General features: G+C 38.9%; 2 protein-coding genes across 3 annotated transcripts in view; both read left to right on the top strand.

Moving 5' to 3' along the window:
* Positions 1–539: 539 nt before the first annotated feature.
* On the top strand, positions 540–12,544 carry atp6v0a2b (ATPase H+ transporting V0 subunit a2b). Of its 2 annotated transcripts, none has more exons than XM_014987500.2 (20): positions 540–1,094; positions 2,220–2,298; positions 3,113–3,210; positions 3,287–3,424; positions 3,517–3,614; positions 4,507–4,633; positions 5,627–5,709; positions 5,810–5,903; positions 6,146–6,358; positions 6,685–6,835; positions 6,977–7,116; positions 7,182–7,339; positions 7,430–7,520; positions 8,076–8,194; positions 8,311–8,521; positions 8,631–8,753; positions 9,078–9,197; positions 9,290–9,407; positions 9,946–10,117; positions 10,206–12,544. In XM_014987500.2, the coding sequence occupies exons 1-20, from the start codon at positions 978–980 to the stop codon at positions 10,306–10,308; spliced, it is 2,553 nt and encodes an 850-aa protein (XP_014842986.1). In that variant the 5' UTR covers positions 540–977; the 3' UTR covers positions 10,309–12,544. The 2 variants fall into 2 exon arrangements, with proteins under 2 accessions (XP_014842986.1, XP_087864998.1); XM_088008872.1 differs by having other exon boundaries at positions 7,394–7,520.
* Positions 12,545–12,661: 117 nt separating this feature from the next.
* dnah10 (dynein axonemal heavy chain 10) overlaps positions 12,662–27,380 on the top strand; it is a 35,782-nt gene continuing 21,063 nt past the window's right edge. The window contains exons 1-24 of the mRNA XM_014987487.2: positions 12,662–13,614; positions 14,241–14,407; positions 14,522–14,630; positions 14,720–14,835; positions 15,003–15,246; positions 17,946–18,103; positions 18,291–18,521; positions 18,665–18,855; positions 19,224–19,422; positions 19,531–19,713; positions 19,841–20,011; positions 20,281–20,457; positions 20,553–20,696; positions 21,829–21,995; positions 22,088–22,239; positions 23,746–23,910; positions 23,993–24,200; positions 24,296–24,452; positions 24,539–25,018; positions 25,098–25,256; positions 25,338–25,454; positions 26,148–26,250; positions 26,351–26,529; positions 26,628–26,839. Coding sequence (XP_014842973.2) covers positions 13,386–13,614; positions 14,241–14,407; positions 14,522–14,630; positions 14,720–14,835; positions 15,003–15,246; positions 17,946–18,103; positions 18,291–18,521; positions 18,665–18,855; positions 19,224–19,422; positions 19,531–19,713; positions 19,841–20,011; positions 20,281–20,457; positions 20,553–20,696; positions 21,829–21,995; positions 22,088–22,239; positions 23,746–23,910; positions 23,993–24,200; positions 24,296–24,452; positions 24,539–25,018; positions 25,098–25,256; positions 25,338–25,454; positions 26,148–26,250; positions 26,351–26,529; positions 26,628–26,839 — 4,418 coding nt within the window. The 5' untranslated portion in view covers positions 12,662–13,385. The remainder of the gene's footprint in view (positions 13,615–14,240; positions 14,408–14,521; positions 14,631–14,719; positions 14,836–15,002; positions 15,247–17,945; positions 18,104–18,290; positions 18,522–18,664; positions 18,856–19,223; positions 19,423–19,530; positions 19,714–19,840; positions 20,012–20,280; positions 20,458–20,552; positions 20,697–21,828; positions 21,996–22,087; positions 22,240–23,745; positions 23,911–23,992; positions 24,201–24,295; positions 24,453–24,538; positions 25,019–25,097; positions 25,257–25,337; positions 25,455–26,147; positions 26,251–26,350; positions 26,530–26,627; positions 26,840–27,380) is intronic.

The following is a 27,380-nucleotide window of genomic DNA, read 5'->3' as shown; positions in this document are numbered from 1 at the left end:
CTTTGTGGGTAGCTCTTTCTGGGCTGTTCTGTTTAACATTGGGTGCTTAAATATGATGCTAAAAAATAAACACCAACCTGTCAGACTGATAGACAATATGATACATAAAGATCTTTAAAGAAATGGACACTATGACCCCAGCAAGAGGGCAGATGTTTCACATGTTAACATAAATAACAGTTTCATTAAAAATAAAACGTGATCTTATAATACCTCATTATCTGAAATTATTTCACAAAATAAATATTTGTAAATGGATTGTGTATCATTTTCATGCTCAACGAGGATATGAACTGGAACTGAGAAATAAACTTTTTGTTATTATAATAACCTATATCTATATCAACCTATGCGATTTGTTGCGTTAAAGCAAAAGTAGAACTGGGCCTTTCGTGGAGGTGGGGGCCCCAAAGAGGCTGGTTAGACTTCATTGTTTGCATTCATGAACCCTATATGGCTGTGGTTGTTTGAATTAGCCTGCAGACAGAGCAGAGGGCTTAAAATATTAAATAGCCCGCAGTGCGCAGACTCCTGAGATGGGTTGTCATTGGTTGATTCGCTCTGGTAGAAGTTCGTCGTAGTCATCAGTGAGAAGTAAAGTGACGTGGAGAGTTACGAAGATGACAAACTCACGCCTAAAACTTTATAAACTGTGAGATGACTTACTACAAAACTATATGGTGAGCTTAATAAACATATATATATTTTAAAAAGACAATAAAGAAACCCAACGCTTAACCAATAATCGCGGAGACGGCTCAACCAGCTAACCTATTAGCTGGCTAACAGCAGGAACAGCTCCAGTTTGTAGCGAGTAAAGTCAGAGTTATGTAAGTGAAACATCATTTTATCTCCTGAGCCGAGTCATGGAAGAACAAGGAAGGACGTGAGAGACGAGTGTTGGATTTTACCCTACAAAAACCCGCTCCGGCTCTGGCCAGCCTGCTTATTGAAACAGGGAAATATACGCTGTCAGGATGAGCTCTCTGCTCCGAGGTGAGGAAATGTGTCTGGCCCAGCTGTTTCTGCAGTCCGGGTCAGCTTACGACTGCATCAGTGAACTGGGAGAAATGGGACTGGTGGAGTTCAGAGACGTAAGTTTTATTTTTATTTTTTTTTGTAGTGTAATTGTCCGTGTTTGATTGCCAAGTCACAACAAGAAGTCACTTTGAAACTATCGAGTTATGACAGAACTGGCCCACGCAAAATGAAATGAAATGAAGTTTCATATGAATGTTTGACTCGATTCTTGGAACTGTATAACGTTAGTTCGCAGTTATGACGGCATTCTGCGCTCTGAAAATTCATAGAACTTGTTTCTTTCAGATGCATCATCCACGAGGGAAATTTAAATATAATATGCCTAGGTTTTTGTAAAGTCGACTGTCAAACAAGCCTCAAAAAAGAATACTGTCTGTGTACTCTCAGCGAAATAGGTCAAACCATGAATGTTGTGCTTATTCTAAATAGGTAGTTTCCAAAGTTTGGGTCACGAAAAGAAATGTTTGGAGTCTTGACGTCCAATGAGAAATTAAACAAATTATTGATGATAATAAAAGCTAGAGATTGACCAGTTTACTCTTGATCGGATCCACTATTAATCGGTGGGTCAAATACTGGAAAATACAATTTTCCTTCTACATTTATTCAACTTATTAAGACTGGAAACCTATTTTTTTTATAACGATGCGAGACAAACGCATTTATTTTTGACGCACTTTTTAAAAAGAGTTTATTAAAAATCACTCAACTGTTGATTTTTAAGTCTGCCTGGAGATACGTTTTCATTTTTCTCTTATATCTTGTACTCTGTAGATAAAAAAATTGTATAGGTCAGAATTACACACAGCAACTCAGACCTCAGACAAAAAAGAACACCTAAAATTAGTACTGACCAGGAAAAGCCTGATCAGTGCATATCTGTTTGGTATACCTGATTAAAAAAACAGTTATCATAAATGGATAAAAACAACAAATTAGTTGTGGATTCTGTTCACTGTGTTTTAGTGTCTGCTTTTACTCTTAGCCTGCTGTCGGTGTGTTTTGGGTGAAAAGCAGAACAGTTTACTCGTAGCTGTTTCTAATCCTGTTGTGAATCAGCCAGTGCATTTACTTGTAAACTGTGTGTTTATGTCTCCTCTGAAGACATCGGTGTTTTCTTTAACCGCCATGTCCTTGATCCTGCGCATGACTAATGGACTTTCTCGCATCTGTTCCAGCTCAATCCTAATGTGAACTCATTCCAGCGAAAACATGTAAATGAGATCAAAAAATGTGAAGAGATGGAGAGGATCCTTGGTAAGGTTAAAATAGTTTTTTTTTTTTTTTTTTTTTTTTTTTTCAATTTGTTGCATTCAGTAGTAGGGCTTTCTACTTCATATCAACTGTCTGCGTTTATCTAGCTCTTATAGAAATTATGTAAAAGGAAAACGACGTTTTCTAAGGAGACATGTGGTCTGTTCATTCACGCTGCTGCAACAGATGACCAGAGTTTGACAGGTGCTGTCATTTCCTATTTTAGCTTTTTTTGGATGTTTCATGCCAGACTTTTTCTGGGAGGTATATAAAAGCAGCCATCTGTAACAGGACATCCGTTTGTTCCCGCCTTGGTGATACTGCAGAAAATATCAAGAAGGATGAACATGTTACTCTTTTGTGCCATTTTATAATTGAAAATGCTTGATTTGGATATGATTTTTAGAATCCCAGACTTTAAGGTATGTGTCTAAATTCTGCAGGGTAAACACAGAGATGCTGCTTTTTGTGCTAGTCTAACTATGGTAAGTCAGACTAGTCAAAACCACAACAAAATCTTTATAAATGGAAGGATTTTCTCTCACAGCAGCAAGATAAGCTTAAGACAAATATGTGAAGCCTCAGTGGATCTCCTCTCTGAAGACCCTGTGGTCATGAGAAACATCAGGTGGTTGTAGATTCAGCTGAATGCACTGCTGTCTTTGGTTAGCCAAATGCTGTATTATTAGATTAAGAAGAAAATAACACACTGTCAGTCTTGGGTTTCACGCTATTCCGTGTTATTTAAAGGATATCCGCAGTATGTCAAAGCTCGGAAAGCATGTCCTTAAAGAATATTGCTTGTTGTTTTCAACAGGTTACCTTTTGAGGGAAATCAAGAAAGCAGACATTTCACTGCCAGAAAGAGACATGAACCCTGTGGCTCCTTCGCCCAAGCATATAATGACCATAATGGTAACTATTCCCTTTACTGTGGCCATTGGAGCTGCATTCTTCCGCTTGTGACACATCTTCATACATGTAATTACAGGAGCAGCTTCAGAGGCTTGAGGTTGAACTGGGTGAAGTCACCAGAAACAAGGAAATGCTGCAGAAGAATCTGCTGGAGCTCACAGAGTACACACACATGCTTCGCATCACACGCAGCTTTGTACAGAGAAATGCTGAGGTACACATAATTCAGATAAAGTCATACTCTTGGCTCAGTTTCACGCGACTTAAATTTGGTGTTGAATGTTTCCTTCCCCTCCTTTCCAATAGCGAGAACCACTGCAAGTCCAGTATGAGGAGTTTCCGTTTCTAGAAAAAGATACACGGATGGACTACAGCAGCATGCAGAGGCTAGGAGCCAAACTGGGGTATGTGCTGCAGTGATTCTACTAATTTTACAGAAGATCAAATTTGTTTAAGGGTTGTTTTTAAGGGGTTTTTTTAATATCCCTTATGGTTTTTAAACTGCGGATATGTTAAATAATAATTACATTTTTAGGTTTTACTCATTAAAATACTGTTCATTCATTCATGGAGTCGGAACTCTTTCACATTTTGTCATCACAAAGTCATGTAATAGACTTATACATAGTGCTGCGTATCTGTAAAGTGCAAGGGAAATGATACAAACAACATTAATCAGAGGAGGAGTCAAGACACCTCTGGATACTATAGAGGAGCAGCAGAGATCATAGAGAGTTCAAATATTAGTTGTACGCTTTGTGAATCTGGCTGTTTATAGAAGAGAGGAAGAATAAATTCTTGTTTTTTTAAAGAAAGCCATAAAAAGTCCCATTTACAATATAAGGGACGCAGCAAATGCTTAAAGGAAGGTGCTCTTGACAGATGTTCTAAATGTGTGGAGGAAAATTAGCACAGGATATTACCCTTAACACGTGTCAGGCTCAGTTTTTGTTTCTACTGATAATTGATCTGAGGTGTTTCTAAACCTTCATCTTCTCTCCCCACTTTTTCAACACAGGAAATATCACCCAACCGCACACAGCGAGTTCAACAGACAGCTTAAAATTTAATTATTTACTAAAAATGTAAAGAGTAGTTCATAATTAAAAGGAGAGGAGCTAATCATTCACTCATCTCGCTGAAAGCTTAGTCTCCGATTCACAATCTTTTGCTTTCTTTTTAAATTTCCAGATCAGAACATTTCAAATGACATTTTTTTAAACTAGGCAATAGTTTAAAATTGTGCTCATGCATCTTGCAGACTGATTTATGCATGTTTTAATGCTTTTGTTGCAGCTTCATTTCGGGGCTGATCCAAAGAGCAAAGATCGAAGCCTTTGAGCGAATGCTTTGGAGAGTTTGCAAAGGTTACACCATCCTGAGCTACGCGGAGGTTGAAGAGTACCTGGAAGATCCTGACACAGTAGGTCCCTGACGTCTCATAGAGACCATGATGATACCGTTTGCTGTCATGTTACATTTCCTCTTCGTCACAGTACACTGGAAAGATAGCAAAACAGTCTGGATTAATAAGAGCAGGATATGTGTAAGAGGATGAGAGGAACAGAAACGAGCAGAAACAAGCTCTTCAGGGCATCACCCTGAACCCAACACCCTCGCAATGACACATTGTGGTGGCAACATCCTTCGTCGCGGTCGCTAATGGATTTGAAAGCTGGGATGGTGGATGAAGCCAATTGCAAAACGATACTGGAAGCAAACCTGTTAGAACACGCAAGAGACTTAAACCAGGAGCAAAAGTTTACATTCTAGCCGGACGACAACCATGACCATATAACCAGAGCTGCACTGGAATGCTTTGACCCTGTCAAAGTTCACACCCAAATCTAATTGGCAATCTGTGACAAGACCTGATTGTTTCCATTTAGACCTGAATGTTTCTCTGTTAGGCTTCAGTTGTCTTGCAAAGTTCTGCAATATCACTTAAATATAAATACGTAAAGTTTACTGAGACATACATGCCACGCTTTTGGGATTTATGGATAAAATAAATTTAGAAACAATGTTGCCAAAACGTAATATGTGAAAAAAAATGTGGACAAAGCTCATTTATAATTCAAATAAAAATCTCGGTTTAAAGTGCCCTCCTGGCGGCTGCCAGCAGCGACTCTTGTGATCATGTCCACAGACGGCTGTAATCAGATTATCCTTTTTCACCGCTTGACCAGACGGCAAGCATCCAGGACCGTGACTAATCATTACTTCTGTAACAGACGAGCTTTCACTACTAGATAGTCAGACAAATTTTACAGACAGAGTTATTAGATTCTCTTAATTGGAGCAAATAAAGACGGGCATGTTTTATGGAAAGAGGTAAATGGGATTTGGATCTCAAGACTCCTGTGAAAGACCTTCTTGTGTTTCGACACTACAGCTTCTTATTTTCTCTGTGCAGGGTGAGCCCACTAAAAGTGTAGTGTTCCTCATCTCGTACTGGGGGGACCAAATTGGCCAGAAAGTAAAGAAGATCTGCGATTGGTAACTATAGCACGCGTAAAGCTGCCTCACATTTGCTACCTTATGTTTTTATTTCCCGTTTGTAGTTCTTCTTACTAATATACTTTTCCCCAAATTGCAGCTACCACTGTCACTTGTACCCATATCCCAGTAACAACGATGAGAGGAACGATGTTGTGGAAGGCCTGAGAACTCGCATTCAAGATCTACACACAGTATGTCTTCTGTCTTGTTATGAAGGTTTTTACCAGCTGTCCAACTAAAGAGCTGAACCCTTCGGATTTATATAGTTGTTTTTTTTTCTCTCTCTTTTTCGTTTTGTTTTTCTTGTAACATATTCAGTGTTCGATGTTACTTTTTAACCACCTGGCAGTGGATTTCACCGTGACCACAGGGATGGCCAAATGCCACGCTTTGTACAAATTCATCAGGAATCCACATCTTTTCTCTGTTCAAGGTACTTCACAGAACAGAAGACTACCTGAGGCAGGTCCTGATCAAGGCTTCCGAATCTGTCTACACCTGGGTTGTCCAGGTCAAGAAAATGAAGGCCATCTACTACATTCTGAACCTCTGCAGTTTCGATGTGACTAATAAGTGCCTGATCGCTGAGGTGTGGTGTCCTGTTAACGACATTCCTAAACTGCGGAGAGCCTTGGAAGACGGCTCGGTGAGAAAAAGCTTTGACTTTGCTCGTAGGAGTTTGTTTCCCATAAACCTGCCTTTTAATATTAAAACAGCTGTTTGATAAGGACTGGCTATTTTTATCCTTTATGTTTTGGTCAGTAAGAAGTCATCATTCTGTTACTAGTGAACAGCCAGTATTACCCATTAAAGAATCATAAACAGAATAGCCACTATACAGTGTTTCATCCACCATTTGCTACAGCTGACTGAATAATGAAGGATATTGATTAACATAATTTTAGAGTCATAATCATCTGGATTTTTATTACCAGAATTTAGTGACACTTTATTGTTTCATCGATATTTCAGAGGAAAAGTGGAGCGACTGTTCCCTCTTTTGTCAATCGCATCCCTACCACTGATACCCCCCCGACTCTGATCAGGACCAACAAATTTACCTCTGGCTTCCAAAACATAGTGGATGCCTATGGAGTGGGCTCCTACAGGGAGGTAAACCCAGGTGAGTTGGATTTAATCTGTCAGGAATCTTTTTTTTTTATTGTGTATATTTGTGTTTTAATAAAACCTAATCACAGAATTTTATGAAAGATTTTAAGTAATAGACTTTTAATTATTTCCACCATTTTTCTTTTACTTTCAGCTCCCTTTACAATCATAACCTTCCCCTTCTTATTTGCTGTGATGTTCGGGGACCTGGGTCATGGGATCATTATGTCTCTGTTCGCCTTGTGGATGGTGCGGTACGAGAACAACCGCAAGCTGAAAAACACCAGAAACGAGGTGCGTAATGTCCATATTAATGCCTGCTCGTTGTGGCATGTCTGACGCGCGACTGTAAACTGCAGATCTGGAACACGTTCTTTGAGGGGCGTTACATCATTCTGATGATGGGCCTGTTCTCCATCTACACCGGCCTGATTTACAATGACTGTTTCTCAAAGTCGCTGAACATCTTTGGCTCTGGGTGGAGCGTTCCTGCGATGTTTAAAGCCAACGTCTGGACGTGAGTATTTAACGGCCAGGGTCCTCACGGTGGATCTTTGTGGATTTGATCGAGAAACACACTTATGATTTATTTATCTGTGGCTTACAGGCCGAAGGACCTCAGAGGGAATCATTTTCTGACTCTGGATCCAAATGTTACTGGAGTTTTTAAAGGACCATACCCTTTTGGAATTGACCCAGTAAGTTAGCTATTTAATTACCTTATGTATAAAGTTGTTACTGTGGCTAATGTAAAAAAAAAAAAAAAAAAAACTTTATCAGATGGAATATTTTAGAAATGTAACAGACAAAGAAAATACACTCATTCTTTGGGTTATTGTTGCAACAGTTTGCTGTGCGATGGATGTTTGTTCGCCATTCTGCTTTCAGGAGTGGTGCTTTCAAACCAAATATATAAACCTAAAAGAAATATATGCAAGGAATAGTCTTTACTCCTTAACACTTAAAATTAAGACTGTAATTCATGTAATCTAAATGTAATAATTCAGTCAAAAACTATTCATTCACCTTGAATGTTTTCACATTGAATCATGTTACAACCAAAGATTTGTTTTGTGATTGATACATATTGATTATATAGATCAACAGGAAAACGATGACTGGTCCTGAACATAGTTTTAGATACATGTTTACAAAAAGGTCCACAACAATGTGTTCTTTATGGTATTAGGACAAATGTAATTAGAAACAAATTCCAATTTTTTATTTGTTTTTTTTTTGTTTTTTTTGCTAAGATCTGGAACTTGGCATCCAATCGCCTCACATTCCTCAACTCATATAAGATGAAGATGTCAGTGATACTGGGCGTCACACACATGAGCTTCGGCATCATCCTCAGCACTTACAATCACCGGTAAGTCATTTCTTGCAGGTGTTATATCATTATTTTAAACTCAGAAAAGTTCCTCCTAACCAATTGTTGTGCTTTAATCGGCTTTCCTTCTTTTCTTTCCCCCCCAATAAAATCAGATACTTTAGGAAGAGGTACAACCTCTACTTGGTGTTTTTGCCTGAACTCCTGTTCCTGTTGTGTCTGTTTGGCTACCTGGTGTTCATGATTTTCTACAAATGGCTGGTCTTCACTGCGAAGGACTCCAAAAAGGCCCCCAGTATTCTCATCCACTTCATTAACATGTTCCTCATGCAGGGGGAAGAAGTGCAGCCCCTCTACCCAGGACAGGTTAGGATCTTCTCCATTCATTTTTCCTAAAGCTGCCCCAGTCCCGTGGAATAAGTCGCACTGGTGAAAAAGCATCAAGGATGAGTGAGAGCTGTTTATATTCTTCCAGACTGGCCTGCAGATATTCCTGGTGGTCATTGCTGTCCTTTCAGTGCCTGTTTTACTGCTGGGGAAACCAGTCTACCTCCGCTGGCTTCAGAACGGAGGCCAAAACCGCCTAGGATTGTACAGGGTGAGCACTGAAGACATGTTAGCTCATCAATATGTGCCTTAATCCTTTATCTGCACTTAAACTCGGGGTTAAGTACAGAAAAAATATAGCTGCAGCCTTACTTCAGTTTGTAAAAATTGGATAATAGTAGTTAAAACTAGCAGGGCTCTTCTATTAAGATTATACTTTAAAAAAAAAAAAGGTTTCAGCCGCCTTATGCCATGTGTTAGCTTCTCTCTCAACTTGGAACACGCATCATATTTATATTGGATTAGAACTAGTCAGCCGCGGCTTTTATGTAATTTTAAATCTACAAATGCACCAAGTTTGTTTTTGCATCGTCAGGGATATGAGCGCGTGCGGCGAAGTAGCGATGAAGAACTCTACCTCCTGAGGTCTGAAGACATGGAGGAAGGCAGCAGTCACAGCGATCTCTCCAGTAGTGGAGAGCACCTCTCTGAGGAGGTGAAACTTGATATTTAGCAATGCTTAAAAATCATTGTTTTCCAATTTGTTTTAAAATTGAGCTCTCTTTTTTGTTGTTGTTGTTGTTGCAGTTTAACTTTGCAGATGAGTTCCTCCATCAGGCCATCCACACCATAGAGTATTGTCTGGGTTGCATCTCAAACACAGCTTCCTACCTGAGACTCTGGGCCCTCAGCCTGGCACATGCCCGTAAGTACGACGGTTTACTGTCAGTGCAGCTCCATGTGCGGTGGAAACTTATCATTGAACATGCCATCCCTACGATGAAACATGGTGGTGGTGGCAGCATCATGCTCTGGGCTTTTTGAGCAAGTACATGGGAGCTGGTCAGACCTGACAGTAATATAGTTCTGAAAACAACTGCAGAAGTTTTTTATCTGTGTGCAAAACATACCAGTGTCAGTGAAACAGGATTTTTGCTACAGTATGGAAACCTATGCAAAGAGATTTCTATTGGTTTGATGGGGAGGGGTGATGTTTTACATCATAAGCGTTACATCAAATGAATTTATATAATGCTCACTCAGGGCCATGTACAAGTTTGGTGAAGTAGCAAACCTCAATTTCCTAAAGAATGAATCTGCGCTGTTTGTTATCGAAAACTGTAGCAGTGAAATGAGCACAGACGAGTTCAGATCGGTGCCCTCTTGCTTAGTGTCTTTTTCATCTCCTCAGAATAACGGTACACTAACTTAATTTTATCCCTCCACACCTTTTTCCCTGTCAGAGCTGTCAGAGGTGCTTTGGGCCATGGTGATGAGAGTAGGACTTCAAATGGACACTGCTCTTGGGGTTGTAATCCTGCTTCCTGCGTTTGGCCTGTTTGCTGTTCTCACCGTGTCCATCCTTCTCATCATGGAGGGCCTGTCTGCGTTCCTGCATGCCCTTCGGCTGCACTGGTATGCGCTTTAGTGACGCTAAGAATCACAGTTCTTTGAATTATCTCAGTGTTTTTATGTCTCTGACAGCTGCTTACTTCCTCTGTAGGGTTGAATTTCAGAATAAATTCTACAGCGGGACTGGAGTCAAGTTCTGCCCTTTTTCCTTCTCTCTGCTGCCTTCCAGCTTTGAACACGATGGATTACTGTGAAGGGACTAACAATACCAAGACATTCTGTGGCAAGAAGCCAGCACCTCAAAAAGACATCACCAAGAGATGTCAAAAAGTGCTCTTCATATTTATTTTTTTATTTTTTCCTGTTTTTACAATTTACATGAAGAAATGACCACACTGGTCTCTCAGCTGTATTTTGAAAAAACAACAAAAAATAACAAACACTGGTGAAAAAAGTGAGGATTAATAGAGTTTTATGCAAGAAAGAGTGTTTTGCTCTGTGATCACCGTCACGGTGTCACTTACTGAAGCTGATGTGATTAAATGAAGAAATGCTGCATAAAACTGCAAAATGACAAAATACGCATCTAATTTTGGTTTGAAACAAAAGCCCTAAAATGTGATAAACCAATTTTTTGCAGTTGGTTTTTGGGAGCTTATTAATAAAAACTTAATAACATTTAGCTTTTTCCCTTACACATAATTTCTGGTTTCTGGTTTACTGTGTATCATTAGTTTTAGCAGATTTTCCTAACTTCTGTCGTTTTTCTCTAAGCCTCTGCTAATCTGATCTGGTTTTAATCCACTGAGTTGAAATATCCAACTTGTTAAATTGGTTAAATGCTTCTGGGTGAATTGTGTGGCTTTTTTCCCCCCGGAAGTGAATAACAGTGGCATACATGCAGCTGTATGTATGTCAAAGCTACAGCAAAATTTGACCCATATTTTTGCATACCTCTGCTTGGCACCTCTGCTTGTTAGACTGCTGGGAGTTTGGAGTGTCGCATACATATTCACTAATGCTGAAACTGCCAGCAGGGTTCTCATCAGAACAGACTGCCACTGTGTACCCAACCCAGACAAATCTACAAACAACAACAACAATGGCCACCTTCAAGTTGGATTTGTTTCATGAGGCTTTCTGGCAGCTTTTTTTTTTTTTTTTTTTTTTTTTTTACATTGGAAATCAGTTTGTCTTGATGATGGGACCCGCTGTTTTACTCTGCTGTTTTACTCTCATTGAAGGCACACAGGTTGTCATTATTCACTTTAGTTTCCCAAAGCACTTTACAAGACTCATCCATTTTATTCATTCATTTGGACAATTCCAACTTGATCCTTGTTGTCCTAAAACGTTTCATTCAGTTTATCATGTCAATTGGTAAGAATAATCTTATTCGTCTTATTTCATTTTAGATATGAAATACAATAACACACTCCAACCTAACGAAAGACCTCCTCGTGAGACTAGGGTCCTTTGACGAGTCGGCAGAACAGAGGGTCTTTTGTTCCTCCCCAAACTTTTTGCTCCTTTTAGAAGATGGTGGCATCTTTGCCGTTCAAATTTGCTCCGTCTAATGGGGTTTTTCCAAACTGCATTTATTTAAATTTTGCGGACACCTTTTCACAGGTGCAACTACATGCCACCTCAGTCGTTTATTTATAAAGCTGCAACAAAGGGGGAGTGTTTAACGGTTTCTGTGGGTGAGATGAAATACATCTGTGCATTTGCAGAATTATATTTTGTCTGCGTTTTTTTAAAAGAGGACCGAAGATGAAGCAGGGTGGGCTTTTGTGTGTGCATTCTACTGTCTTTCTTAGATCTGTCAATAACAATGCCAGCCTAATTTTCCATTAATGGGGAAAAAAATATATTAATCTGTTGACTTCAGCTTTGTTGTTTTGAAAATCCTACATCAGTATTCAGCACATTAGCCAGGTTGAATTGTTTGCCGATGTAGACCAGGTTTTCTTTTTTTTTTTTTTTGCCGATTTTGATTTTTCTTTTAAAACGTAACCAGGCTTTAACGTTGTCACTTCTGGATGAAGGAATGTCTACGTTTTTCTACTGTTGGTGTCATTTTCGGTTTGGCAACAACTACATATTTCGTCTACACTTTTAACCAAAAACGTTTAAACAGTGCATCAGACAAAACAACAGTTATTTTAGTCTTTCCTTATGTTTCACACCCAGACACCAGAGATTCCTTGCTTGTTTACCTTTGTTCTGTCACTTTTTTTTCTTTTTTTTTATCCGACAAGCCGAATGTCAAAGCTCATGAAACCAGTAATTCAGAGGTTATGAGGAAGACTTGCTTATATTTTACTTTGAATCTTAGCTAAATTGTTTATGACATGAATATGGTCTTTTCACTCATGCAGGGTTGATTTGACCATTTTTTATTTTTTTTCTAATTGATAAACACTCCATCTTGTATCTCTCTTGAAGAGCTTTTCTGTTAATAGATTTAATAAAATTCTATTTTGAGGATATTCTTGTATTTTCCTTAAGCGTTTAAACGTTTTTCTAGTGTGCTTTTCCAGTTTTATTAACCCTATGTGAATCACAGCCTTGCTTTCCTGGTTTTTTAGCTGACAGGTTTAGATTAGTTATTATCTGAAACCAATCTAACAGTCTTCTGTGACATTAATAAGGCAGTTTATCCACACAACACTCTCACTAGAAACTCTCTCTATTTCGTGGCCGTTCTTCTGTAAACTCAAGAAATGGTTGCGTGTGAAAATCATAGTAGTTCAGCAGTTTCCTAATAAATCAGACCAGGTGCCAACAACAAAACTTTAAAAGTCACTTCTTCTCCGTGGTGAGTTTTTAGTCTTCACTAGGCTTGCTTCCTAAGTGCATGGTAACAGCATTGTTGCTTGTAGACTTTAGTTGACTTAAGTTAATAACGGACAGCTTAATATTTGAGCCAAGTGTTAACGTATTGGAGATAGAGAAATAACAAGAACGAAATAAGTGTTGGTTTTTGAATAATTGTTGAAAACTGCGCTTGAACATCCCAGATATTTAGGAGCCATTGGTCTTTTTTTTAACAGTTGTGAGTATTTAGTTTTTAAAAAAGTAAGCTGTTGGATTGAGCACATAAAAAACTGAAGATTTTTGTAAGTCGGCTTTTAGTCAAGCCTGTCTTAATAAATCAGGCTAACTGAAGCCTTTCAGTCTTGACTCTGGGAGCTGCTTAACCCGCCGTCTAATCTAGCTGTTGCACCGTTGTCAAGGCAACGGGTAGCCGTTAACCAAACTTCTGCGGTTGGATCTGAACCGTAAGATTTTCACTTAATAAACGTTGATAAATGACGTTAAAAACAAAATGGGATACGAGGATTTGCGAGTGGATTGGATCCGGGAGAGGGTCTCAGCCGGATTTAATTTAAAAAACTCTCCTGAATGTTTCGATGAACTGCTCAATCGTGGAGATGGCGAAGAAGAAATGAAAATTCTTCACTTTCTGGACCAAGTCTTCGACGAGGATACACCTTCATTTCTTCTATTTTATAAAACGATTAGAGAGGAAGAAGTTGAAATTAAAGCTCCTTTGAGTAAGTATTATTTGATAAAGCTTCTTTTTTCTCGTACTGAGCTGCTTATTTTTCAGTCAGACATCTAGTATTCACAAATGTTTCAAGTCTAGCCAGACAATATTAGCTTATTAAAATCTAAGCAGCTTGAATGTAGGAACGTTGGACTATTTTAGAACAGCATTTGTGCAGTTTCTCTAAGCACAACTTTCTGGACATTTATGATGCAAATATAGAAGAAGTTTTGTTCTGATTTCTTAAATGCATGAGAACTAAGAATTCCCACTGTTTTTGGCCAGTAAATACATCAACCAATGCCTTTCTCTGAGATAAATAGAAATCGCACAAAGTATAATTGTGTATTCTTTGATTAACTTCATTTTCTTTTTGATTCAAAACTTCTGATTGAAAAAAAAAGCTATTTACATTATTATGTTATAGTCCCTAGAAAAAAAATCTCTCCACACCATTCAGAATTAGCAGGAAATACCTGACCTAAAAAGAAGCATTCAAATTGACATCAGCAAGTAGAATGCAAAAGCTTGATTGTTTCATCTGCACTTCACAAAGTGAAATTGAGTTCTGAGCTTTTAAGGAAAACTTGTGTTAAAACAAGATTTAAAAAAAAAATTTAACTATTACCTCAGAGAAAACTGATGAAGATCCCTCTGAGAAACCGGATGAAGATACCTCAGAGAAAACAGATGACAACACCTCAGAGACGAAAGATGGAGACCCCCCAGATCCTGGCCAGACAGTTGCTGGTGAAACAGAGGTCCCATCTGACTCAGAGGAAGCAAATGAGGAAACCCACGTAAGAGCTTATTGTAAAGTCCTAATTTGTGCATTAGTGTTCATCAGTGTAATATTTTACATTTTATGATGGCTGAATTCTTTTTTAAGCTCATTTCTGATGTGATATTTTTAGGCAACTGAAGTAAAAGTTGTATATCGCACTGAGCTTCATGTAGCTGTAAATCAGCACTTAGAGCAGTTTCTGAAAGCTCGGGTCTTCTACTTTCTCAGAAATACAAAGGGTAAGAGGACCATTTTGTGCTAAGGTATTCAGAATGGTTCAAGCACGAGGCATGAAAACATACTCAAATACTGTTTGTATTTTGAACAGATGCTATTGTTGAGCCACGTAACATGACAGAGGCCAACATCCTAATGCCGAGGCTGTTTGACATCGGCATGCACAACGGAGACCCCGTGCAAGTGCTGCAGAGAAAACTTGTACACGTAAGTTTAATAAAACATGATGGTCAGTTGCTGGATTGATGCCTAGGATAGCAACGGCAGTATTTCCATCTGTGGCCAATCGGACAATTGCAAACATGATTAGCCTATGAAAATGAGCATAATCCATCGTTGAAAATACTTTGCGTAATTTCAAAATTTCTCTTCAGATGTACATACCCCTACTCACTGCACACCAGATGTCCAGTACTGGATCAGGTGTTCAGCACAAGGAGAAACCTCCTCAGGACAAGATTTCTAAAGACGGTGACAAGAAAGAAAAAAACAAAAGTAAAGAAGATGAGAGTTTGTCTAAGTCAAGCGGGAAATTGATACTTCGTGATGAACTGCTCAACAGAGCACACAAGTTTTTGGGAGTGGTCAATTCAACTCTCCTGCGCCTTCAAATAGAAGGTTTGTTTTAATCACATCTTTTAACGGTAAAAGATGTAGAAATAGTCAGCCGTGTTAGTTAGATTAATGCTAAAAAACAAGCAGCCTCCAAGTCAGTTAGTCTTACGATCGACATAACTGCAAAGAATACATTTTTTTTCATCTCCCACTGAGCCATCTTTGTTTCAGATAGAAAGAAAAAACTTTTTCCCCATATTAACATTTATTCAGAACCAATGCTAAAATTTACACCTGACCTACAGATGATAAAGGAAGAATCTGATAGTGCTAGTCATGAACAGAAACCATCAGTTTTTGACCATCAACAATAGCAATTTCAGGTATGAAGAATATTATGATAAAGAAAATTACGTAATGAGGATATTTCTTTTTTTGTTAGTATAGAATCCATTAATCAAATAATCAACATAATTTACTCTGTATTCAATTTGTCGTAAAAGTATAAATTCCACATTATGAATTTGCCAACTCGGAGGATAGAATGCCATCTTTTCCATGTCGCAGTCTGAATTAACTGAGAAACCAAAGTTACTCTGCTGCAGCTGATGCCGTGGAGCTCTCACTGACCTGACAGGAAGAACTAATATGACATCTTCAGTGTCCCCCTAGGCCACATAACTGTCTCATGACTGGGACTTGACATCATTGTTAGAATTTAAACTTAAAAGGCAGAGCTTTCCGGATTTCTAAATGAGCAAAGAGGATATTGACTATATGACAGGTGTGGACATATACAGGTGCTGGTCATAAAATTAGAATATTGTGATAAAGTTCATTATTTTCCATAATGTCATGATAAAAATTAAATTGTCATATATTTTAGATTCATTGCACACCAACTGAAATATTTCAGGTCTTTTATTGTTTTAATTTTGATGATTTTGGCAAACAGCTCATGAAAACCCAAAATCCCTGTCTCAAAAAATTAGAATATTATGAAAAGGTTCTCTGAACGAGCAATAAAAATAATCATCTGAATCAACAAAGTAACTCTAAACACCTGAAAAAGATTCCTGAGGCCTTTAAAAACTCCCAGCCTGGTTCGTTACTCAAAACCGCAATCATGGGTCAGATTGCTGACCTGACTGCTGTCCAGAAGGCCATCACTGACATCCTCAAGCAAGAGGGTGAGAAACGGAAAGAAATTTCTGAACGAATCGGCTGTTTGCAGAGTGTTATATCAAGGCACCTCAGTGGGAAGTCAGTAGGAAGGAAAAAGTGTGGCAGAAAACGCTGCACAACGAGAAGAGGTGACCGGACCCTGAGGAAGATTGTGGAGAAGGGCCGATTCCAGACCTTAGGGGAAGCAGTGGACTGAGTCTGGAGTAGAAACATCCAGAGCCACTGTGCACAGGCGTGTGCAGGAAATGGGCTACATGTGCCGCATTCCCCAGGTCAAAGGTCAAGCCACTTTTGAACCAGAAACAGCGGCAGAAGCGCCTGACCTGGGCTACAGAGAAGCAGCACTTTGGACCACTGTTGTTCAGTGGTCCAAAGTACTTTTTTCGGATGAAAGCAAACTTTGCATGTCATTCGGAAATCAAAGTGCCAGACTCTGGAGGAAGACTGGGGAGAAGGAAATGCCAAAATGCCAGAAGTCCAGTGTCAAGTACCCACAGTCAGTGATGGTCTGGGTGCCATGTCAGCTGCTGGTGTTGGTCCACTGGGTTTTATCAAGGGCAGGATCAATGCAGCAGCTATCAGAAGATTTTGGAGCACTTCATGCTTCCATCTGCTGAAAAGTTTTATGGAGATGAAAATTTAATTTGGTCTGGAATCGGCCCTTCTCCACAATCTTCCTCAGGGTCCGGTCACCTCTTCTCGTTGTGTAGCGTTTTCTGCCACACTTTTTCCTTCCTACTGACTTCCCACTGAGGTGCTTTGATATAACACTCTGCAAACAGCCGATTCGTTCAGAAATTTCTTTCCGTTTCTCACCCTCTTGCTTGAGGATGTCAAGTGATGGCCTTCTGGACAGCAGTCAGGTCAGCAATCTGACCCATGATTGCGGTTTTGAGTAACGAACCAGGCTGGGAGTTTTTAAAGGCCTCAGGAATCTTTTTCAGGTGTTTAGAGTTATTTTGTTGATTCAGATGATTATTTTTATTGCTCGTTCAGAGAACCTTTTCATAATATTCTAATTTTTTGAGACAGGGATTTTGGGTTTTCAAGAGCTGTTTGCCAAAATCATCAAAATTAAAACAATAAAAGACCTGAAATATTTCAGTTGGTGTGCAATGAATCTAAAATATATGACAATTTAATTTTTATCATGACATTATGGAAAATAATGAACTTTATCACAATATTCTAATTTTATGACCAGCACCTGTATAAGATCAGAGTAAACTTTTTGGAGCATGATTGTTAAAAACCACATGATTCTCAAGCTGTGAAACCTCACAATACCATCTGCTTGGAAAAAAAAGTCGTTATTTTTGAGAAGGTCTATTGTACGACGTGGAAGGGACCTAGAGTGTTTTTGTAAAAAAAAATTTTGAACGATTGCCCCTGAGAGCTTTGTTTGCAGTGCACTACGAAGATTTAGTAGTATATTCGAACTTATTCAAGTAATCAAAAACAATCTTTTTTTTTAGTTATGTTTGTAGTTTTCATTATAGGTGGAAAAACAAAATTATATTAACATTAAATCCATTCGTGAAATAACATTGAGTCTACATATGGAATGTATTCCCTAGATGAGGTTATACTCCATTTCCCTGAGATTGACCTGAGTCCAGAGGTGGATGTGCTTCTTAAGAATCCAGAGATGTTAGAGGCATTGGAGCGGTGTGTGATGAACTGGCAGACTCAAATTACCTTTGTAATTGAGGAACAGCTGAACAAAAAACCACAGGTTGGAAATGATTACTTTTTTCTGCTTTTTATTTTTTCATTAGAACCCAAAACTGTCTGAGAAGTGTTGGGACAAGCCAAGCATTTGCATTTGAAGGACTCACTTGCTTTGTTAAAAAACAAACAAAAAAAAAAACATGATGTGATCCACTGATCAATCTGAACGTTCGCTTTTAATCTTCCTACAGGGACCGGGACCTATGGCTGAGATAGACCTTTGGCAGGAGCGCTCTTCTGTCTTTAATGCTCTGAGTGAGCAGCTTAGGCAGCCTGTGGCGGAGAAGATCTTTCAGGTGTTGAAGGCAGCAAATGCAGGCTGCCTTCTCAACTTCAATGTAGCGGTTGCTGAACTAACAAAATACCACATCGAGTCACATGATAACATTCGCTTCCTTAGAACACTGGAGAGACACTTCATGGTAAGATGTAACTTTCACATCATTCTTATAGAACATTTCTTACACCCGTAGACCATTTTTACAAAGACAGTTTGCAGTGAAGTCCGTATCAGTTGTGACATAACCTCGTTCACGTCTGTCAAACTCATGACTGTCTTTTGCAGAATTTGGCGGCGGGAGCCAACTTTGCCTTGATCTTGGAGACCATCCCTGATCTGATGGAGAGCTTGCAGATTATGTGGATGATCTCTCTTCACTATAACTCCAATGACAGAATGGTCCCTCTGATGGAGCGTATCGCCTGGCAGTTGTGTGAGCAAGTGGCTCAAGGAGTTGTTGTAACTTCGATAGTCAAGTTCGTGTCCTCTCTTTCTCGTCTGCTTAACCTAGGGAGAACAAGAGTCTCTTTCTTGTGAACTGATTTCGATTGTAAAATATGAATGTGAAAGTATCACTTCAGGTTGAATTGGATTCAGCCAGAAGGGATTTGAACTGTACAACTGAATACGGTCAACTTTTTTTTTTTTTTTTTTTGAAGGATGTCCAGAGAAGAATATGCTTCTAATTTTCCTGGATATAATTAAACTGGATTGAACTGAAATTTGTAGCTTTAGAACTGGTTAAACTGCTCTACTTGTCATGCTATTATTTATCAGTACTTTATCAATGTTCTTTATTTGTGACATTGGTTAGATTTTAACTCAAATATTATGTGTCGAACAGAGAGAAGAGAGAAGAGGCCAAGACCAAAGTGCTTGAAGCAAAACAGGTTCTGGAGCAATGGAAGTCGTCGTATTTCGCGGTGCGAGCTCAAATTGAAAAAATAAACCAAATTCCCCGCTGGGAATTTGATCGCATAAGACTGTTTGAAAGATCTGATTACATGGCTTCGGTCTGCCAGGACCTGGGTAGGGTTTTTCAGGTCAGTGAACTGACCTAATCTTGCATTAATAAAACCCAAGTTTTTTTCCACAAAAGCTCTATGTGTATAACTATGCTGATTTTAAAAGCATTGTTCTGAATGGTTTAGGTTTTGGAGGAGTTCAACAACGTCTTTGGTCCAGAACTGAAAGGAGACAGACGCGTTCACGAGTTACTGAAAGAAGTGGATGATCTTGTTTTGCCCTTCCAGGATATTACCTTCAATCCTTTCAGCATGTCAAAGAAAGCCAACTGGAAAGCGATTATTCAAGATTTTGAAACTACAATCCAGGTCAGTTAAGAAAATTCTGAATAATTGTAACAATTTGCAATACTATTTCATTCTGTGTGGAAATGCACATATTGTTTGCTGCTTCCATTTTGTCAAGCTGATTCTTTTTTTTTTCTTTTTCCTGTAGTGTATCGACAAAAAGGTCATCGACTTTGTCGATATGTCTTTTAACACTCTGCACTTCTCGGCCGCTGCCTTTGAGTTGCTGCAGAAATTCCAAAAAATCAGCACTAGAAAAGCCATCAACAGCCATTTGATGAGGAAATTTGATGACATCCTCTCCCAGTACTGCAGAGAGGTATTGTACTTTCAATGTAAGGAGCTGATTGCTTTGAATGCTACGCCGGAGGGTCATTTTCATCAAAGCCTCAACTGCAGAACAGTTAACACATACAGTCCAAACCGAATTAAATGCTGTTTTTCAGTTATGAAATGTAGTTTCATTCAGTTCTGAAAAACAAAAAAAGAGGAGCGTGGCTCGTCTATTCAGGACGAGTAGGCGTTTGATCACTTTTTTGTTTTTATTTTTAATAGACCCTCAGCAAGCATGTTTTGCTCCTTTTCTAGGTGGACAGCATAAGTGAAATCTTTGAAGCAGAGAAGGACCATCCTCAACTGACAAAAAATGAGCCTCCTGTTGCCGGAGCTATAAGATGGGCTCGAGCTCTTGCCCGCCGCATCAAAAAAACCATTCTTCCCTTCCTGAAAGTTCCAGAAATGCTCAGCAGTGAACAGACGGCAGTGGTGATGCATTTTTTATTTTTTTTAGATTCACTGTAAATGTTCAGGTAGCCAACAAGTACTGGAATCCTTTGTGACCTCTACTGTGTTGCTCTCAGGCAAAGCGCAAGTATGAGAAAATGGCAATGGAGCTGAAAGGCTACGAGACGATGAAGTACGAGTCCTGGCTGGACGAGACAGAGGGCAAATTATTGTCACTAATGAAAAAAAAATTGTTGGTTGCTAAAAAAACCGAAGTGGTGGTAAGGGATGTTATTTATGACGGAGTATTGGGGCCAGACTACGAGGATTTTAATTTATTATTATTATTTTTTTTAATTACTAGAATAAAGTCCTTACATCAGCAGAATAAAGAGGCAAAATTACCAGAAGAATATAGTTAAACTACGAGAACATAAGTTGTTTTAATGAGAAAAAACTTTGACAGCATGATCAAGACCTGACGGGACCAGTTCAGCCATGTGATTCTTTTTTCGAAATAGATGCAGTCATTTACACAGCTGTTGTTTCGATGTCCTGCTACTGATAACAATTCAAAGCTGATGTGTTAAAGTGTCAAGAATTTCCTCATTTGTGAAACTGATAACGCATAACTTTAAATGCTCAATATTCCTCATTTTAATCTTTTGTTATTTTCTACAGAGGAGTTCTCATAAAACTGCTTCATTCTCCTAGTATTCTGACTTTCTTCTGGTAATATTACAACTTTAGTTTTGCAATATTGCAATTGTATCCTCATATTTCAGGTTTATTTTTGTATGACTTTAGTCTAATAATAATATAACTTTATTCTTGTAACATGACTTCATTCTCATAATTTTACGACTGTAATTTGGTAAATCCACAGACAATCATGGGAGATGGCTGTTTGCACTGAGCCAGGTTCTGCTGGAGGTTTTTTCCTGTCAGTGGAGAGATTTTCCTCTCCATTGTCGCTACACTCATGCTCGGTATAAGGGATTGCCTCAACACAACGCGAGTGATTTTCTGCTGCTTGTCCAGGAGGAGTGAATGCTGCAAGTCAATGACATGATGCAATCTGCTGGGTTTCCTTAGATAGAAAGCTTTAAATGACTTTGAATAGTTATCTGAGCTTACTGCACTCTTTATAACTAGAATCAACTGGAATGCATGTGTGACTGAAATGAAATGATTTTTTTGTGAAGTTCCTTGAGACGACATTTGTTGTGAATTGAAATATAGAAGTAAACCAAATTGAATTGAATCAATATTATGACTTTATTCTAGTAATATCGCATTTTTTTTCTTAGCTTGGCCTTGCTACTCCATCATAGTTATTAGATTAATGCAAGTATTAATTTGTTTTATTTTAAAATGTAGTCCTAAAAACAAATGCCTGCTTTTCATTTTTAGGACTCGAATTCACCTGAATCAAGCCCGAAAAAGAATGTGAAATACATTGTAAACTTTACTCCAGAAATCAAGGAAATAATTTCTGAAACAAACTACCTTGTAGGTTTGGGCTTCTTTGTGCCCAAGCTGGCTGAAAATGTGGCTCTTCTAGAGAGCAGTCTCATCAGGTGATGGCTCTCACTGAATCAGATCTTATTCAAATTGCTAAAACCACACTGCCTCACATCTGCCTCTTCGCCTGTGCTGATTTTAATTTTAGGTATGTGGACGATCTGAGCAAACTTGTCAATCGCTACCATTCTGTGATGGACTCTCTGAGCGAGTCTCAAGTCATTATGCTGGCACCACAAATACAGGAAGTCACAAAAGGGATGCAGTATGGATGCAAACGACTCAACTGGAATTCTTTGGGTACTTTAATTCAGAAACCACCACTTTATTAGCTACTTGGTGCTGGTTCTTATTACTCAGGACTCTTTTTTTGTTTATTCAGAACTCTCTTTAATTGCTTGTGGCATTGAGTCAGCAAATTACTGAAAAGATTTCTTAGAGAACATACCTGATATCATCACCCAGATTGCAGTCATTATGAGAATGCACAGACCATAGACCACATCCCTAAGTGCTGTGGAGATCTTTGGAGTAGTGTGAATATCTATCGTAACATTATCATGTTCAAATAAAAGCCCTTAAAGATGGCCTATGTATCTTTCCATGAATTTTTTTTTTTTTTACATATTTGTGAAAACTGGCATAATGTTGTGACAGTACAATATGAGAAAGATAATCTGTGAAAAGATCAAGCGCCTCCACCTCTTCCCAGTACTACTGTTGACACAATGCACCTCTCCTGGTCAAAAACAACCAATCAGGTCCAGGAGGAGTGTCTTAGCGCCATCAGTCATCCTAGTGTATGTGCTGCCCAATGTGCTCATGGCAAAGAAAAAATGTACTGTTACAGGAAAACCGTTTATCCGCTGTCATTGGATAAACGATGACAGCGGATGCATGTGTATGTGCGTGTGAGACAAAGAGAGATCGCCATCTAATGCATAAAAAACACTAGAATATCAATATATTATCAAAGTTATTCAGCAAATGGATAGAATATGTCGAGAAGGACCAACAAAATCTAGGAACAAGTGAAAATATATATGGTCTTTTGCTCAGTTGAAGGCCAATAAGTAAAATGTAACATTTCAGACAATATTTAAAAACCGCCATTGATGGCAATACAACAAAACAACCTAAATTTGGAACCTAATATCTCCACCCAAAACTCCACACAAAGGATGAGAATCGTCACTGCAGATGGAACTGGTCAGGCACTGCAAGTAAAGCCAATTCATCTGCAACTCTCTCTGTTCTGGCAACCCTCACTGCTTGCCCGGCTGGCTCAGTGAGTTCCTCTCCTTCGGGAGCAGGTATCAAACTGTGACACTAATGACAAAGTTAAAACTGATTGAATAAAAGCACTAAAAATAAATGTCATTACTTGTTTGCTTCTTTTTCAATCTGGAAATTCCATCTGTGACACTGCACCTGGTCATGTTCTTTCTTAAAGGCATATCAGGGTGTCAAGAAAATATCCACCCCATTGCACCACCCCATAGACCCTACTATCTGAATACTCACTGAAGAGGCAACTTTTCTGGCACGCTCCAGTTTTTGTAAGCCTGCAGAAAAATTCCAAATGCCTTAATTTCCTTTTTGCACTCAATCTGGCGCTTAGTTTGAACTTCAGCAAGCCAACTTCACAACATCTGAATTCCTAGGTTGAGAGAAGGACAGATTCCCTATTTCTGTGAACAAGCAATTAAACAAGTGCATCTGAATAAGTGGTCAGTGATTACATATGTGAAAGATGATATTTCCACATTGGGGAAACGTTTATGCATGATATGTGTTTGCTTTCAGGTATACAGGACTTCATCAACGAAGGTTTACTGAACCTCTCTAAATTTGAATCTCTGGTCAAGCAGATTTTGAACAACGAGAAGGAAATAGAATCCAAGTTACACTTAATAATGATGTCCAACATACTAAGATTTCCAGTACCAGAGTCATCAAGTGATGTACCAGGTAGAAGTATTTTATTTATTTGCTGTCCAAATAAGGCTTTTTGCGAACAAAAAAATTGTATACAGTGTACTCTGTTTCAAAGGTCTCAAGGAGTTCTGCAGACGCATTGAGCTCGAGCGGGTCAAGACCTTGGCTTTACCTGTTAGTAAATACACTGACATTGGTTTCCTCATCACTAAGACTGAACATTTGATCCTGGGAACCAGCAGCGGAAAAGCCAAATCCATGGCAAATTACTACACTTACTGGGAGCGCAAAGTGTTTGACTCTATAGTAAAGATGGTGGTGAGGTAATCACTTGAATTATCTTTTGTTAAAAGTCTTACTCTCCTTTTAGAACCCACAGTTCTGTCTGTCCTGTCTTTCATATTGACTTTGCTTTAAGGAGTATTAAGGAGTTCGACGTGGCGCTCATGGGAAGAAGACCTTTGTTTCAAATTGATGCCATGCTGTCTGCGCCCAAGATTGTGTCACAGCCCCAAAGTAACGAAATCTACTGGGTGATCATGCAATGCATTAGAGAATGTATTGACAGCACTAAAGTAAGGTCATCGCAATTTTTTAACTATTTTATTAAAAAAAGAAAAATAATTTTCTTTTCTAACTGTGGCCATATTTCTATGTTAAGCGTTTTCCACGCTGGATGAATGGGACCTGCCTCGAATGCCCACCACAGCCAGTACACGGTGAGGAGGAGTTAGTGACGGTATCCTTCCTTAGCGACGTCTGGCTTGACCCCTCGCTAAAAGAGACTGCTACAGCAACTTCTGAAAACATCAAGCGACTTCTTCTCTCCATGGAACGGTACCTAAACACCTGGAAATACTATCGAGCCCTTTGGGAAAAGAACAGAACTATTGTCAATGAAACGTTTGCGGCAAAGAACCCATCCTGTGCTATGTACGATGATAAGCTACAGTTCCTAAGTAAAATCAAGCGAAAGGTGACGCAGGAACCTCGATTCAAGGCCAAGTACAGTATCTATCTGAACCTGGAACCACTGGTGAACACAATGCTGGAACTTGCTGAATCCTGGATTACTTCACTTAGTAGCTTTCTAAATAAGCCTGCTAAAGAGGATCTCTTCAGCTTGAAGGATGAACTCATGGTACGTTTTTCAATACACTTCAATGTTCCAAGGTCAAAATTCTTGTTTTTAATAACATATGTGTCTGCAAAAAAAACAGCTACTTGACAAGAAGCTGAAGAAAAGCCCTGAGACATTTGATGACCTGAAGAGTGTGCTGTCCACCATTTCAGACATTAGGGCCATGTCTTTAGATGTGGAAATCAGAATCCTTGATATCCAGGAAAAATACAGAACTCTGGCCATGCACAACGTGAAGGTAATGGGTCAGATATTTGATTGCTTTTGAACAAACTGCATTGTTTAACTTGTTAAATGTATTGTCACTCTTGCATTCTAGGTTGGCGAAGACGAACAGGATCTAATTACCAAAATCTCGCTTATTTGGGCTGATCTTTTTGTTGAAGCTAGAGAAGTGGATGACAGTCTAGCAGATGTCAAAAAGTCATTTACTGATGTAAGACATGGAAAAACTCAAACAAGCCACACAAAAATAAAATCTAATTTTAACAAGTTTTCCTGCAAATGTATTCATACCGTTTGAAGTTTTGATGTATCACAGCAAAAGCCTTCAATGCAGTTTGAATTTTATTTAACATTACATAGCCAGTAACAAACTTATAAATCCAAAAGAAATGTTTGGAGCTCAACAAAACTAGTGATTAATTATAGAGAGCAAGAACAACTATACATGGGGATTGAATTTTTACACAATCAAAAATTTTAAGTCCAGTAGTCCTCTTAGACTGTTTTCTGAAGAAAGCCCTCTCTGTCCAACATGTTCATTCATTTACTTCTGGTGGTTGTGATCAGTGACCTGTAAGACGTTAAAGCAATTCCCTATTCCCTATCCATCTGCTCTGGACTTTATTTATGGTATCAGAGTAAAGGAGGCCTAATATAAAAGTGTTACACTTTTGTTCTTGCAGAATGTTCCAACAGCCTTGTAGAATTTTTGCTCCACTTCACATTTACTCATTGCTTCGTGCTGAGTTGTCTCAGTAAAATGCAGCGAAATTTGTGGCTGTAAGGTGATCAAATGTGATAAGATCAAAAGTATGAATACTTTTGCCAGGCATTGTACTTTGCAAAGTTATACCTATTTCGTACCCTATGAATGCATTTTCTGTTCTCTGTGTTACTTTTAAAGATTACAAAGAACAAGGTTGGAGAATTTAAAGAGGAACTGCTTATTTTTGCTGAAAGCTTCAGCCGTCACGGTCCTGGATCTGTGGGAGATAATTTGGATAAAGGTGCTTGGATGATTCGTGGTTTTGTAATTTCTATATTTTTTTTGTTTGTTTCCTTCTTCTTCTTTTTATTTTTTTAATGCTATGCTGTTCTTGTTTCCAGGACTAGTAATAATGGCTAAATACGAGGCGGACTTAGCCAAAATAGAGGCAGAACGGTCTGAGCTCACCAATGCCGAAAAACTGTTAGACCTACCAGTCACCATGTACCCAGAGGCTACCAAGATTCAGAAAGAAATGCAGGGATTAAGACAGATATATAGTGTTTTTGAAGCCCAGAAGGTGGGACAGTGTTGCTGTCAGTGAAGAACTGAAATTGCAGGATGTTCTTGAGGTTGTCAAGTTGTTCATGAGGTGGTCTGTTTTTTTGTTTTTTTTAGAAAGCAAAAGCAACGTGGTCTCAGACGTTGTGGGTCGATTTGGACATGCAGGTGCTACAGGACGGCATAGAGGGTTTCATCAAAAGATTTAGAAGGCTGCCCAAAGATGTGCGGTCTTTACCCGTGGCCTTCTATCTAGACGCATGCATGAAGGAGTTCAAAGAATCTCTGCCGCTTTTGCTAGATCTGAAGAACGAAGCCCTTAGAGACAGGTTAGTGTGAATGCTCAAGATTCCATGTTTTTGCATTTAAATGATTAAATTACATCATACTTCATTATTGTGTTTACACAGAAGGTTTAGTCATGGTCAATAAATGTATATATTATTGACACATTTGGTTATTTCAGTAACAAAGTTCACTAAGCAAAATACATTATGTAGGTTAGTTACGCACAGACTAATGTTTTGAAGCGTTTATTTCTTGTAATTCTAACAATTTTCCACTTGCACCTACTGAAAACACAGCTTTAAAGATTAGACTGTTATATATGACCAATTAAAAACACATTTTTAATACAGAATTATGGGCTTAGTGAAAAGTGGTTTTAATGTCTGTTTAAACATCCATCCATCCATTTTCCTTCACCCTTGTCCCTCAGTGGGGTCGGGAGGGGTGCTGGTGCCTATCTCCAGCTCACGTTCCGGGCGAGAGGCGGGGTACACCCTGGACAGGTCGCCAGTCTGTCGCAGGGCAACACAGAGACACACAGGACAAACAACCATGCACACACACACCTAGGGGCAATTTGGA

Source organism: Poecilia mexicana, unplaced genomic scaffold (assembly GCF_051168715.1).
Source record: "Poecilia mexicana isolate PSO_F unplaced genomic scaffold, ASM5116871v1 scaffold_9, whole genome shotgun sequence".
NCBI lineage: Eukaryota > Metazoa > Chordata > Actinopteri > Cyprinodontiformes > Poeciliidae > Poecilia > Poecilia mexicana.
The sequence above is the reverse complement of the archived record's forward strand: the minus strand, read 5'-3'. Positions and strand labels throughout refer to the sequence as shown.